Below are 12,238 nucleotides of genomic sequence, written 5' to 3'. Positions count from 1 at the left end.
TGCAAGTTCAATCATCAAATGATGCACTTGCTAGAAATTAACTAAACTGTTTTACATGAACACAGTTATACTTTTTCGCCATGTTTATGAATTTGTTGTTTTATACATTACCCAGTAAAAATAAAAAAACTTTGGCATTTCAAAGAATACGAGCAACAAAATATTTTGGGTTTTATTGTTTTCGTCTTTGCCGAAGAAAATGATCCCCGGCACAGTCCTCAGCTTTGTCAAAGACAGTAATTATAAATAAAAGTGTTTAAGGTTTAGGGTTTCACACAAGGTTTCATCCAGACGACAGGAAAGTCTGCTAATGGAATCAACTAGTATCTTCTTTGAAATTTCAGCCTCACACGATTATCTCCTCGTAGGCAGTCACTGAGCAGCTTCCCGAGCGAGACAAAGATGCGCAAAGCAAAGGTGGTGTCCCTTTCTCAGGTGCAAACTATCCATCTCAAAGAAATTAAACACCTTTCATGGAAAAGTTTCTTAGCTGCGCGTGGTCCATGGTCTTGATTACTTCCTATGGAAAGCAAATCATGATAAAACTTTTTTTTAAATGTCATACGGTTGTAGCCCAACTGCCGCGCGTGGTACATTGGGAAGAGGAGAGGTCCTTTGAAGTTCTTGTCGTCCGCTGCTCTATTCCACAATCTACAATATTTTGTCTACTTTTTAAAACTTTTTTGTTAATTCTTTTTTAATGCAAGACAAATATTGAGTTCAGAGTATTACAGGAGTCAAAATAGAATGTGTAAAATAACCACATTTTGTAAACAGTGAGCTATATATATGTGTGTGTCTGTATGGCATGTCTGTGAAGATTTGTTTTCTGTGACACTAGACACGGGTATATCGCCGAGGGAAGGGGTAGCCGCATGAGAAATTTTCTTCAGTTTGTGAGTTCGTGGGTTTTATGAAGCGCTGTTAGCCTGACATTCGTTGGGGGAACCTCCAGTTGATGGCAGTGAATGATTTCCAACTTCTTTTGTGCGACAAACTCTTTGGCTACTTTAGTGAGGAACTCCAATTTTTTTGAACTGCATATCGCGGCTTAAAAAAATGATTCGTTAATCATTGTCCTTTTGTGACAAATAATCGGCGGTATTGAACTGCTGCTTTCTGCCATCCCTGAATGACATTTAGCTGTTGTTTTTTTCACAAACACGGGACAGTCGTTAAATATTTCTTTTCTTCGACAGAGATTGATCGGCGTGTAAATACGAGAACTGAGGTAACATACAATGCACCTTTTAATTTTTAAAAAGGTATTTAAATAAGAGCTTTGGCGGAGACTTGCACAAATATAAAATGCTTTACTTTTTAATACAAATCATTAAATGCCTTTACTTATTAAAATATTATTTTTTTAAAAATGAATGTGTTTGTTACAAGCGTGCAAAGTCTTTCTCTAAACGCTCCCCTTCCACAACCTTTGTGGTTTGCCATGTCCCAGTTGAGACTCGCCTCAAAGGATGTGGGAATCATAATAATTCAGTCGCCTTTGTTCTGGTTTTGTTTTTCTTTTATAAGTAAAATTCAGATAGGATAAGAGGGAGCGAGAGAGCGAGAGTGAAGACGGTTAAAAGAAAGTCGTGAACAACAGTCGGTGATCAAAATTATAGTTTCCCCTACCTTTCCCTGTCCACTCATTAATCAAGACTAATTTTAGTTTCTCTCTATTTATTTTGAACTAGTTTTTTTTTTCAAAAAATCGATATATATATACGTATAACCACACTGTACCCTCCTCCCACTGGATGCTCATCACATATGCTCAATGTCTAAATCAAAGTCAAGCCACCCCGACACCGCAAACAATGAACATGGGTAGACTACATGTACTGCATTGTGTAATGAGCAGTAATGGTTAATGTGTCACAAACATGCCACGTAAACATTATACTCTGTAAACACGTTTAAACATCAAACTCTGTAAACTATACACGTGTACAACGCAGTTACTTTATCACGTGACCTCGTGGCTGCCGTGGGCTACATGGTACAGAATGTCCGTCAGACAGAATGTGTGTTTCTGACAAAAAAGCAATAATACAGAGGCACTTAGCGAGGTTAGCAAGAGACAGCAGACACCACATTGTGTAGATGTATTTTTAACTACTAATGATTCTCGACTTACGAGGGGATTAGTTCCAACTGAAATCGCGTTTAATGACATGTAACCTAGGGAACATAATAGCTTGCCTAGCCTGCCTAGCCTGCCCTGAATGTGTTCATAACACATCTACTAGCATTCAGCCGGGCACAGATTGTCTGAAATAAAGCATATTTAAAATAAAATGTTGAATATCTCGTGTAATTTATTGACCACAATTCAAATTTCCTTTTAAGGTTTCTATCGCTTTCGTATCATCGTTGTCAGGGGCCTGCCTGTAGCCTGATGATACATGTACTGATGTTTGGTGACTGAAGGAACTACATGTTCACCTGTGTGCCTCAGCCTGAGCGAAGGTGTGTGTGTGAGAGAGAGAGCGAGGATGTGTGTGTGAGAGAGAGAGCGAGGGTGTGTGTGTGTGAGAGAGAGAGAACACGGGTGTGTTCAGGTGCAAGTGTAGAAGACTGTAGCCTGTTATGCCGGCTCAAGCAAGGGCCTAGAACAATTCTCTGGCATGTTTGTCTTGTCAAACTTAATCTCGGCGACGAGTGCAGAACTATTTTTAGCCCACTAGATTAGTTCAAACGCGCGTTAACATCTTGTGTACACAGCAGACTGGGTGGAAGCAAGATAAATCATCAGGTTTGTACACGGTGACCCAAACTGCTCTGGCAGCAGACGCCTCGTACTCAAACCTTCTAAACGCCTGCCAGCGGTACCTCACCCTCTACACACGCACGCGCACACACACGCACGCGCGCACACACACACATTGGAAAGCCGAACTGTATATTTGAAGTAAATGACTAAAGCTTTAACATAATGGAATAGTTGAACGAACAAACATTAAAACTAAAACACCGCCAACAGAATGAAAGTGGTATCTATGATTGATTATATTGATAAGCCTGGAAGACTTAAACAGAAAAGACTATAACATACACGAGAGTGTGGGTGGAGAGTGGTTGGACGGGCTAGAGAGGAAAGGTCGTTGACCGAGCTTCAAAAATATCAACACACATCTGGCATCGAACCTGCTAATTTGAAACTGGAACTGTGTATGGGACAGCAGCTACGACTAATGATGACAATGGCGGTGAACATTTACTGGACTTAGCATCAACAGCTGTTGTTACAGACTGGTTGGTTGGTTGTACTGTGGTCATTTTGCTCTATGGAAATTGTCATCATTTGTCAACCACTGGCTGGCACCAGCTGACGACCAGTAAGTCTGCTGTCTGCCTCTACCGGTAGGTGGGGATAGGAATGGGTGGGTGGGTGGGTGGGCGGACGGGACAAACGGGAAAATTCGCCATTCAGACAAGTCTCCAGCAGCGGGAAGCAAGTCCTGCGTAGAAGTCAGTCCATTCAGTAGCTACAGTAGTCCTACATGACATTTATTAAAATCATGGACCCATATCACATGTTTTCTTCAGCTCGCGCTCACGCGTGCGTGTACATCTGTGTGTGTGTTTAAGGTTTCATCTTTTTCCTTCCTTGTTCTTTCACACAGGAAAATAAGTTTTTTCTACATTTACTTTGTTTAAAATGTCTTCAAAGTTTCCTCACCTTTTTGCAGCTCGTAGATGCGATGACAATGTGCTGCGTGGGCTTGGCTAGGGGCCGCCACTGCGCCGCCGTGGGTGCTGGGCCCTGGCGGAAGTAGCGCGGGCAGAGTATCCGCCGTGGACATGAAGGGACCGAACGGGGAATAAGGGTTGTTGTTGATGAAAAACCGAGGATAGCCTGCAACAGCATTTCAGACGATAAGTCACACATCACTGAAATTCCTACAGTTCTGTTTTTCAATTCCTTCATTTTGTTACATTTTCATTATGTTCAAAGCGCAATGTTAAACAGCTGTCTGAAGAAGAGATTCAATCCCCAACTTAGTGTAATGTCCAATATCCATGTCAAAACCCACCTCCCTCCAGCGAGAATAAAAGAAGAAACAAAATAACAGAAAACATGATGTAAAAAAAAAAAAATGAATATGGAAGGTAGAAAAATGAGAAGGACAAAAACTGTAAAAAAAAAAAAAAAAAAAAAATTGGAAAACGAAAGTCTGGAAATAAACTAACAGCAGCAGTAGTATAGTAAACTTTCTGAAAAGCTATCTGCAATGAAATCTCAGAGAAGCATTAGAAATGGCAAAAAGTTTTTGGCACCATTTCATCTAACATCTCCTGAAGGATCGATCAGAAATAAAACCGCACGTGACATGAATTAATTCAATGGCGAAATGGAGAACGACACACGTGTGCGAGGTGGTGTGGACGAGAAAGACATTCAATTTATTTGTAAATCCCTGGTCTCGACCTCAATCAGGCTGCATATAACTCTTAACCGCTTACTCACACATATCTAACATCTACACCTGATTACAAATGACGAGTGTTCCTCCCTGGGTAGAGATGTTTCAAGCTAGCCTTGTCCACTACGGCCACCCACCTCCCTTCAGGTATGAATGAAAACTTCTATCTTCAACCCTCTAACCGACCTTCCTCCGAACTGTTCGATCCCCCTGTTGTCACTATAGTAGCACTGGAACACGGGTACCGAGTAAGTGCAGGTACCCGGCAACGACTGGGTATACCATCTCATATGTCCTCTCCCAAGTGCGTAGGTTGAAGGTTGCAAAGAGTACCCACCCCCAACTCAGATCTCTATCTCTCGCGCGTGCACGATACAACAGATGCACGAGGTCGATCAAACAACTGCATCCACATGCCTGGAATAATGATGAAAGAACACCGCATCTGCTGACTTTATTCAAAAAAAAAAAAAAAAAAGGCAAACTTAAGGAAAAATAGACGCATGGAATTTAAAAAAATAAACATTTGCAAGGGTCGGTCATGTGCCACAAAAGTCGAACTTCAGAAATAAAAAATTCGGTTTGAGAGAAGACCTGTGTGTGTGTGTGTGGAATGGGGGGGGGGACTCTTTTGAGTATGCCTTCTTTCTAATTTACAACGATAATGCAGCTGTCTGAATGCATTTCACAGACCCGCGGAAATTACAGGGGAGAAATGGATGATCTCGCGCATCTGTTGCAGCCGGTGATGCTGCAGGGAACTCTTTCTTCCCTCCCCGGCCCTCCTCCATCCCACCCTCTCTGCCCGTCCGACACGCACCGAGGCCATTCGTTACCTTCGTTCTACTGATAATCGATCTCTTTGAGCAGCCATGTGTGACGCCAGGAGCGCTCGACCGTGGCCGATGCCACCGAGAGATGGAGTAGAGCGCCCAGCACCCATCCAGCCTCTCCCCTCCCTCCCTCTGCAAGCAAGCCTGACGGGGGGAGGAGGGGAGGGGAGTCTTATGTCCGACATCAGCGACCCACACCAGGGCAGCCAACAACCACTGGCTCCACTCCTGCTGGCTTTCTGGCAGCGGCCCGAGGGTCTGTCATCCCCGGCATTCGCGCAGGGTCACCCAAAAGAGCGGTTGTGTCATCAACGAACACAGAGGAGGGTGTGTGATGAGTGGAGGTGGAATCGGCTCGACATACTACTCACTATCTAGCCTGTAATAAAAGCGTGTAATTATCATCTGCTTGTGATCGACCTTATGGCTCGGGTGGAGGTGGGTACGTAGGTTGGGTTTGTGTGTAGCTACAATACACCTGCATGCAGTGTTTGCTCCCCGGGGAGCGGAGAGTTGTTTGTCATCTTATTTTTGATTTATTTTATTGTTTTAAGCTTTTTTTTTTCTTTTCTCGCGGATGAGATTGAGCCTTTTGTTTATTATAGGAGACAGATGGAACACAATCTGGGCACATGATTCAGATGTCGAAGAGGAGGGTGGCCCTGCTTTCCTTCTGTCGTCGCCCATCATGCAAGGAGTCGTGTGAGTGCCAGAGTTTATCCTGGCGCACAGTTGTACATGTGTACACACACACATACACACAGACATCCTAACCCCCGCCTGCGATGACTGACAGCCAAAGTGAACAATCGCGATGGAGAGAGTGACGATCAAGGTTCGTTCCCCCGTCGACCAGTCGCCAGGCATATATTTCAAAAAAACTGCCCTCTCGCTCTCTCATTAAAGATACAGACTGCTTGATGTAACAGTTACAACTGCAACACTTCTATTACATGTCCTCTTCTTTGCAGCACCAACAGGCGACACCGTTGCAGGCAAAATCTGCATGCTCCCCAGACCCTCCCCCAATCCCCTCAACTCCCTTCCGCAGAAACTCCCTTGATCGCGACCGGAACAAGTTTTCCGGAGTCGCTTCCGGGTTGAGACAGAGCTTGATGGGGACATCACTGGGTCACAGACGACATGAGCTATCCGCCCGACTCGCCAAGTTTCCCTCGTTCCGGACAGAGAAGTCGTCCTCGGAGCTGACCTTTCACCGTCGTCAACGCTCGCCTGCACCGAACAAATGAGTTGAGAGTTGTTTCCCTTGCGATCTTCTGCACCGACGCAAAAATGGCGCCCGGAAACGGCTGCTGTATACACTTCTCGGTTTGGAAAATCGCAAGCGCGTGATGGGCGAGAAAATGTAAGGGAAGGTGGCTTGGTGGTGGTGATGATGCTGTGGAGGGGGAGCGGGAGTGAGAGGGGAGTATGGGATAGGGATGAAGTCCACTTGCAACCATAAACTGTGATGTGATGTCTCTACTGGGCTAAACATTTATGATATTTTCTAAATAAATGTCTCTCCAGAACAGCTGGTTGTCTGAATGAATGCAAAAGATTGGGAAAAAAATTTGAAAAACTTACAGAGATTCTTGTAAGAAAACTTGATAAGGGGCAATTTTATTTCTTTCATCTCTCTCACAAGGCAAACAAGACGACCTGAATATGGCTGGGGTAGGGGGTGAGTAGGTACACCTGTGAATCCTTTAAATGATTTTTCAACAACAGTTTGCTCTGAAATTATTACTCAAAAAGCATCCTAAACAACTGTTTGGGTGTCACCAAGACCCAGTGATCATTTGAGGAATACTAAAGACCATGACACTGCACTACACACAACCCTGCGAGAGAAGTGACCAGTAGGAAGATGAGCATCCTTCGTGTTGGATGAGCTGTGTTAAAGACAATCTTCCTAATAAAACACTTCTCACAATTTGTCGATTTTATTTTAATTCAATGAACGCAAAAAGAGAATTTACGAAGCAAACAAATTATTAATATTATTTTCGCCATTCAATCTGTGTGAATTGTTTAAGAAGTGTTACTGTAAACATTAATTTGATTATGTCGCTTATGCAAAAATGTGATACAATCATTCGTCGAGGTGTCGGTGTGTGCGAAAGTCACTGACCTCGTACTTACACGAACTCGCTTGTTGGTTATTACTATGAAGTATTAAGCACTGAACATAACTGTGTGTTATATTTTTATAGGTTTATATTTATAGTAGGTGTGATTACACCAGCATCACAACGGAGATGCGAGTAAAACTATGGCATCACTAGGTGAGAGGAATTGTAATCCATTGTAATCGTAGGTGATCGCCATTTTATTGACAGTCTGTCGGTGACGGAAACACGTTTCACAGCGCATGCCTGTATTTTGTAATTGTCACAACCGTCTTCTCCAGGGGGAGCAGGACATGGGTGTTAGCTTTCTATGGAGGTTTTCGAGTTACAGGAGGGAAATCCCCCCCAAAGGACCCCTCGTAAAACGAGACGAACGCTTCAAAACATCGATTTTGTTCATCACAAAGCTGCTGCCCTGCCGATGCCGTGGCCTTGGACATTTAGTGCCCTTAGATGCGCCGGAAGCACAAACAGGACCCGGATGTTGTACGAAAAGCATCGTCCCCTCTGTGCAGTCGCGACCTGCGAGAGTCAACGCCCCCTAGGCTCCACCCACTGCTTGCATCATCACGCGCACAACTCTGAGGAGCAAATAGCGAAACGTTTTGAATTTATTCCACCTCCCCCTCCACTCCTTGTAACACGTGACACTGTTCTCTCTCGCAACCTTTGCCGTCAAACCCGCCATGTTGTGCCCCCAAGCCAACCTTCCACCACCCCCCGAGCCCTGTATACAGTTTCCTGGTTGTAAGATCGGTCGAGAGAGAATTTATCTCGTTCTCCGAGTCTCCGTTCGGTTCAGTGGTTTTAAAAATCTTTTATTAACCTCTCCTGTTCACTTTTTTTTTTTAACGAGGCTTGACCGACGTTGAAAAACGAGAAACGATAGGTGCGAGGACATGCAGGTGGAGCTAGTTGAGTGAACCAGACACACCTTCAGAGACACCAGACACACCCCACAAACACGTTTCCTGGTCCTTCCCCCACCTCTTCCTGCACGAACACACACGGATAACACAAACATACAAACCCACAGTCGCATCCTCTACACACAGACACGCACACAGGGGCTCACACTCAGTTAAAGATGGAGGGGAGAAGGATGCCCACAAGGCAGGGTAGAATGCAGTGAGGCGGATAGGCCCGACATTGATCCCAAGTCACAGCCTTCTTCCTCTCCTCGTAAGTCTCACTTCTCTCGGCAACGGTCTTGTCCCCCTCCTTCCCTCCTCCCATTCCCAACAATCTAAAGCATTTTCATCATCCTACCTCCTGCCCCCACCCTGCTGCCAATTCTCGTGAAACCTCGTCTGTCGTCTACGATTTGTTTCTCCTCGCACCTTCCTCAACCTCACCCACCCCTTCCCCCAACACCTCCTTCATAGTCTAGCTTCTTCCTCCACAAACCCCCTCCCCTCACTGATCTCCGGCAAATTTCCGCCCCCGGTCCCTCCGCTGTGTCTGTTCACCCTTTTCGCCTTCCGCGCTCATTGCATAAACACATTTGCACGGCAAGTTCGAATTTCCACTTTCTCAATTTACATGTGTTCCCCTCCGCACGGAACCAGTGCTATATGGGGATGGGGTGGGGGGCAGAGTTTACTCTCGCCCCTATCCTCACCATCCCATCCAATGCCTCCACCACCATCACCACCACAGCCTCCCCACCCGACGCCTTCTTGAACGGAGGAAAAATTAGAGGCCCGGGGACTGCTCCCGCGAGCCTGGCACGCCATTAGAAAATGGAAACACGGCCTTCTATTGTGTCAGGGGAGATGGAAGACGAGATGCGACATGAAGGAAGTTTAACACCCCTCCACTCTCTCTTCCTCCTTCTCTGCTCTGCTCTCTGGTAAATGAGGGTGTCCGGGAGCACTTCCGAGGGGCTCGTACTCACACACGGACAGGGTCTCGTCGAAGAGTCCTCTCAAAAAACTTTAAAAATCACCAAAAATTTTAGCCCTGAAAATGTTTTTTTGCAGAATGTTGGCTGGTGATACAAGAGCAAGTGAATGATGGTGGTGACTGCACGTATGAGGTCATCAAGATAAGTAACGGTTCGCTGTATCTACCCTGTAGGTTAGTCAAAAAGAACACTTGGCATGGTTGAACGAATTCAACAACCAATCAAGCCATCCAACTATCCGACCAGCCGGGGTGGGATCGGGGTCAGATGAGAGGTTAAGTCGTTATCCACGTAAGATGGGGGCAAAGTGAGGGGAGGGAATGGACACACATCTTGTCCCGTAGTAACGACCCACTTTCCGGATCATGCGGAGATCACTCTAAGCTACTTCACCCCAGGGCATCTTTTTTTTTTTTTTTTTGCTACTGATTTATAATTATGGTCCCAAAGATAAAGCAACACCCGCGGAGTCTGGACTCCACTTTTATAGCTACAGGGACAAGATGCCGGCCCTCACCCGGAAGGATGACCTTCTCTGACCCGTTGGTCAGTAAACAGATGGGAGCAGCGGACACATCTTTAGTCCCTTAGCCGCCCTAGGGGCCACCTGATACATACTGGCCTTCAACTCTAACAATCTCTCTCAATCAGTCCTCTGTCCTTCTCTGAATGACAGGCCATTGCCATCCCCGTCTTCAGCCTTGTCTGCCCATTTTATTTATTTTGACTCTTCTTCCGTCTCCCTGCAGGGTCATCTCTGTGAGTGCTGATGGCTGCGAGAGGTCCCTATACTTCTTCGCCATCCGTCTGTGGCGATGGCATCTTCGTAGGTTCCGTTTACTGGTTATGGTTTACTGATTACATTCTGTTTCATTTGTCTGTTTCGGTTTCGTGCTTTGTTTCTGTTTCGGTGACAATGTTTTTTGCAGGGGATCATCATCCTCCATCCTTTGTCTCCTATTTGTCAGGATCGCCAGTCTGTCCTGCAGACAGGACACGTTTGCACAGTCCACCATCTTCTCTCGTCCTACATTCGTGTGCCGTGCGGTTAATTTTCCGGTTTCTAATGATTTCTGTTTCACGAAACAAAGAAGTCACCAAACGACCGAAGGGCTGGACAAGTCGGACACCGACTGGATCATTCTCGCCGACATTAAGCGAGCAAAACCGCGGGGCTTCCCTCCTAAGCTGCACCCGAGTTAAAATCCATTACAGGCTTTTTGCTGTCTGCGTAAGGACCGCGACTGCAAAGAGGGTTTGTGTGGGGATGTGGGGAGGGGGAGGGGATGTGTGGAGGGAATGTGTGGGGATGTGAGGGGAGGGGATATGGACGGATGGAGGTTCACGAACAGACGCTAGAATTTGGATGCAAGGGGTCTGGGTGAAACTGAAGGGGGACTAGTGTGGGGGGAAGGAAAGTGCCGGAAGAATTCCTATGACCTTGGAAGCAGAAAAACGGAATATCGATCAGCTATCGACCTGTTTGTTTCGTCGTGCTGCCCTCCCCCCTACCCCCACATTCACCTCCCCTACCACCATCCGCCCCGCAAGCTCTCCTATCTGCCGCGCGAACTCCATTCATGCCGGCCTCGCTTGGAACAGTGAGGTGGCAGGAATTCTGGGAGGATGTGGGGGAGGAGGGGGGAGAGCGGCTAGAAGCTGACTGGGAGGACGGAGGGCTCCAGTCCGGCGCTCGCGTGTCACCCTGACTTTTTATCGCCAGCCGTGCTTCCTCCTTCTTCTCTCCATCCACCCCCTCTTCCACTTCTCTGTCGGCGACAGTTGTGTCTCCTGATCGGTGAGCTGCTCGATCTCTTTAGTCGACCGAGAGGGATCTTTGATTGGGCAACAGTAGTGAAACAATATCAGCAAGGTGATAACAGACAATGGTCACATGACCATCCACTATTACTTTCTCCTTAAAGTAAACAACAACAGTTGCTGTGCCTGGCATGTTTAGTATTTTCTGTGCACGCTGTGAAATATTTGTATCACCTGCATCGTCTTATCAGTCCTGTAGGGAACTTTATGCAGATTTTTCATAATTTATGGCCGCACATCGCGACATTGCGGTATTTGCTGTATTATCTGTCTGTATTAAATGGCGGCAGCTTTACCAAGGTTTGCAGCAATTGTATTTTTTTCCTCCAACTGCTGCATTTTTCTCCTGTCGTGTTTGATATTCAATTTTATGCCAAGAATGGCCTGGCGCCATGTCTGTCTGGGTCTCTGTGGTTTGTGGTGCTGGAGGAACTCATTGTTGCATCATCATCGCCGTCGTCGTTGTCGTTGTCATCGGCTGGACTAGGGTTTGATTCTACGATGGGTCATCTGAAACAACTGTCGAGGCCAGCTGGTAGTGTAGTAAGTTGTTTGTTTTGTTTTGGGGGAGAGGACAGGCGTGTCACACATCTCTCAGCAGACGACAGGTCTGTCGAGTGGTGCGATGGGAGTAAGTCAGGTGGCGTGGAGCTGTCGACGACTGTTTCGCTCGGGTCAATGTAGACATCAAGAATCAGTTGGGGGTATGCAGATGCCCTTGTGACCTTTGTATGTCACCCACTTCCCCCAAACTGAATAAATGATCAAAGGTGCAAACCTGCCTCCTCTCCGCAGTGGTCAGGTGCACACAGCGGGTCACAATTTTGTGATCGTCTAAGAAGCACTCTGTGACCTCAGGTGAAATAAGGAAGTGATAGGGCACAGCTTGTAGCCAACCAGGTGCTAGACGACAGATGGCGCGGGACTGATGAGAACTGATGTGACCTCATCCGACTTGTCAGTATTTTGTGTCGTCATCAGCAGCAACCACTGCCGCTGCTCTGCTGATGGGGATGCACAGCCGTTTGTTTCGCGGACAAAAGTCTAGATCCGTGCGAACATGTTTCACTCAAGTGTTTTGCAAAATGGGTCAACGTCAGCAAGAACCACGGGTCATAT

General features: G+C 46.2%; 1 protein-coding gene across 4 annotated transcripts in view; it reads right to left on the bottom strand.

The window, feature by feature from the left end:
• The window catches only part of LOC112562326 (mucin-12-like), a 145,484-nt gene that overhangs the window by 72,821 nt on the left and 60,425 nt on the right, over nucleotides 1-12,238 (bottom strand). For all 4 annotated transcript variants that reach the window (XM_025235536.1, XM_025235546.1, XM_025235526.1 and 1 more), the window contains exon 4: nucleotides 3,683-3,859. In XM_025235536.1, the coding sequence (XP_025091321.1) occupies nucleotides 3,683-3,859 (177 nt within the window). The remainder of the gene's footprint in view (nucleotides 1-3,682; nucleotides 3,860-12,238) is intronic.

This window comes from Pomacea canaliculata, linkage group LG1, assembly GCF_003073045.1.
Source record: "Pomacea canaliculata isolate SZHN2017 linkage group LG1, ASM307304v1, whole genome shotgun sequence".
NCBI classification, from domain to species: domain Eukaryota; kingdom Metazoa; phylum Mollusca; class Gastropoda; order Architaenioglossa; family Ampullariidae; genus Pomacea; species Pomacea canaliculata.
Note: the sequence above shows the minus strand (reverse complement) of the source record. Positions and strands in the feature narration are given on the sequence as shown.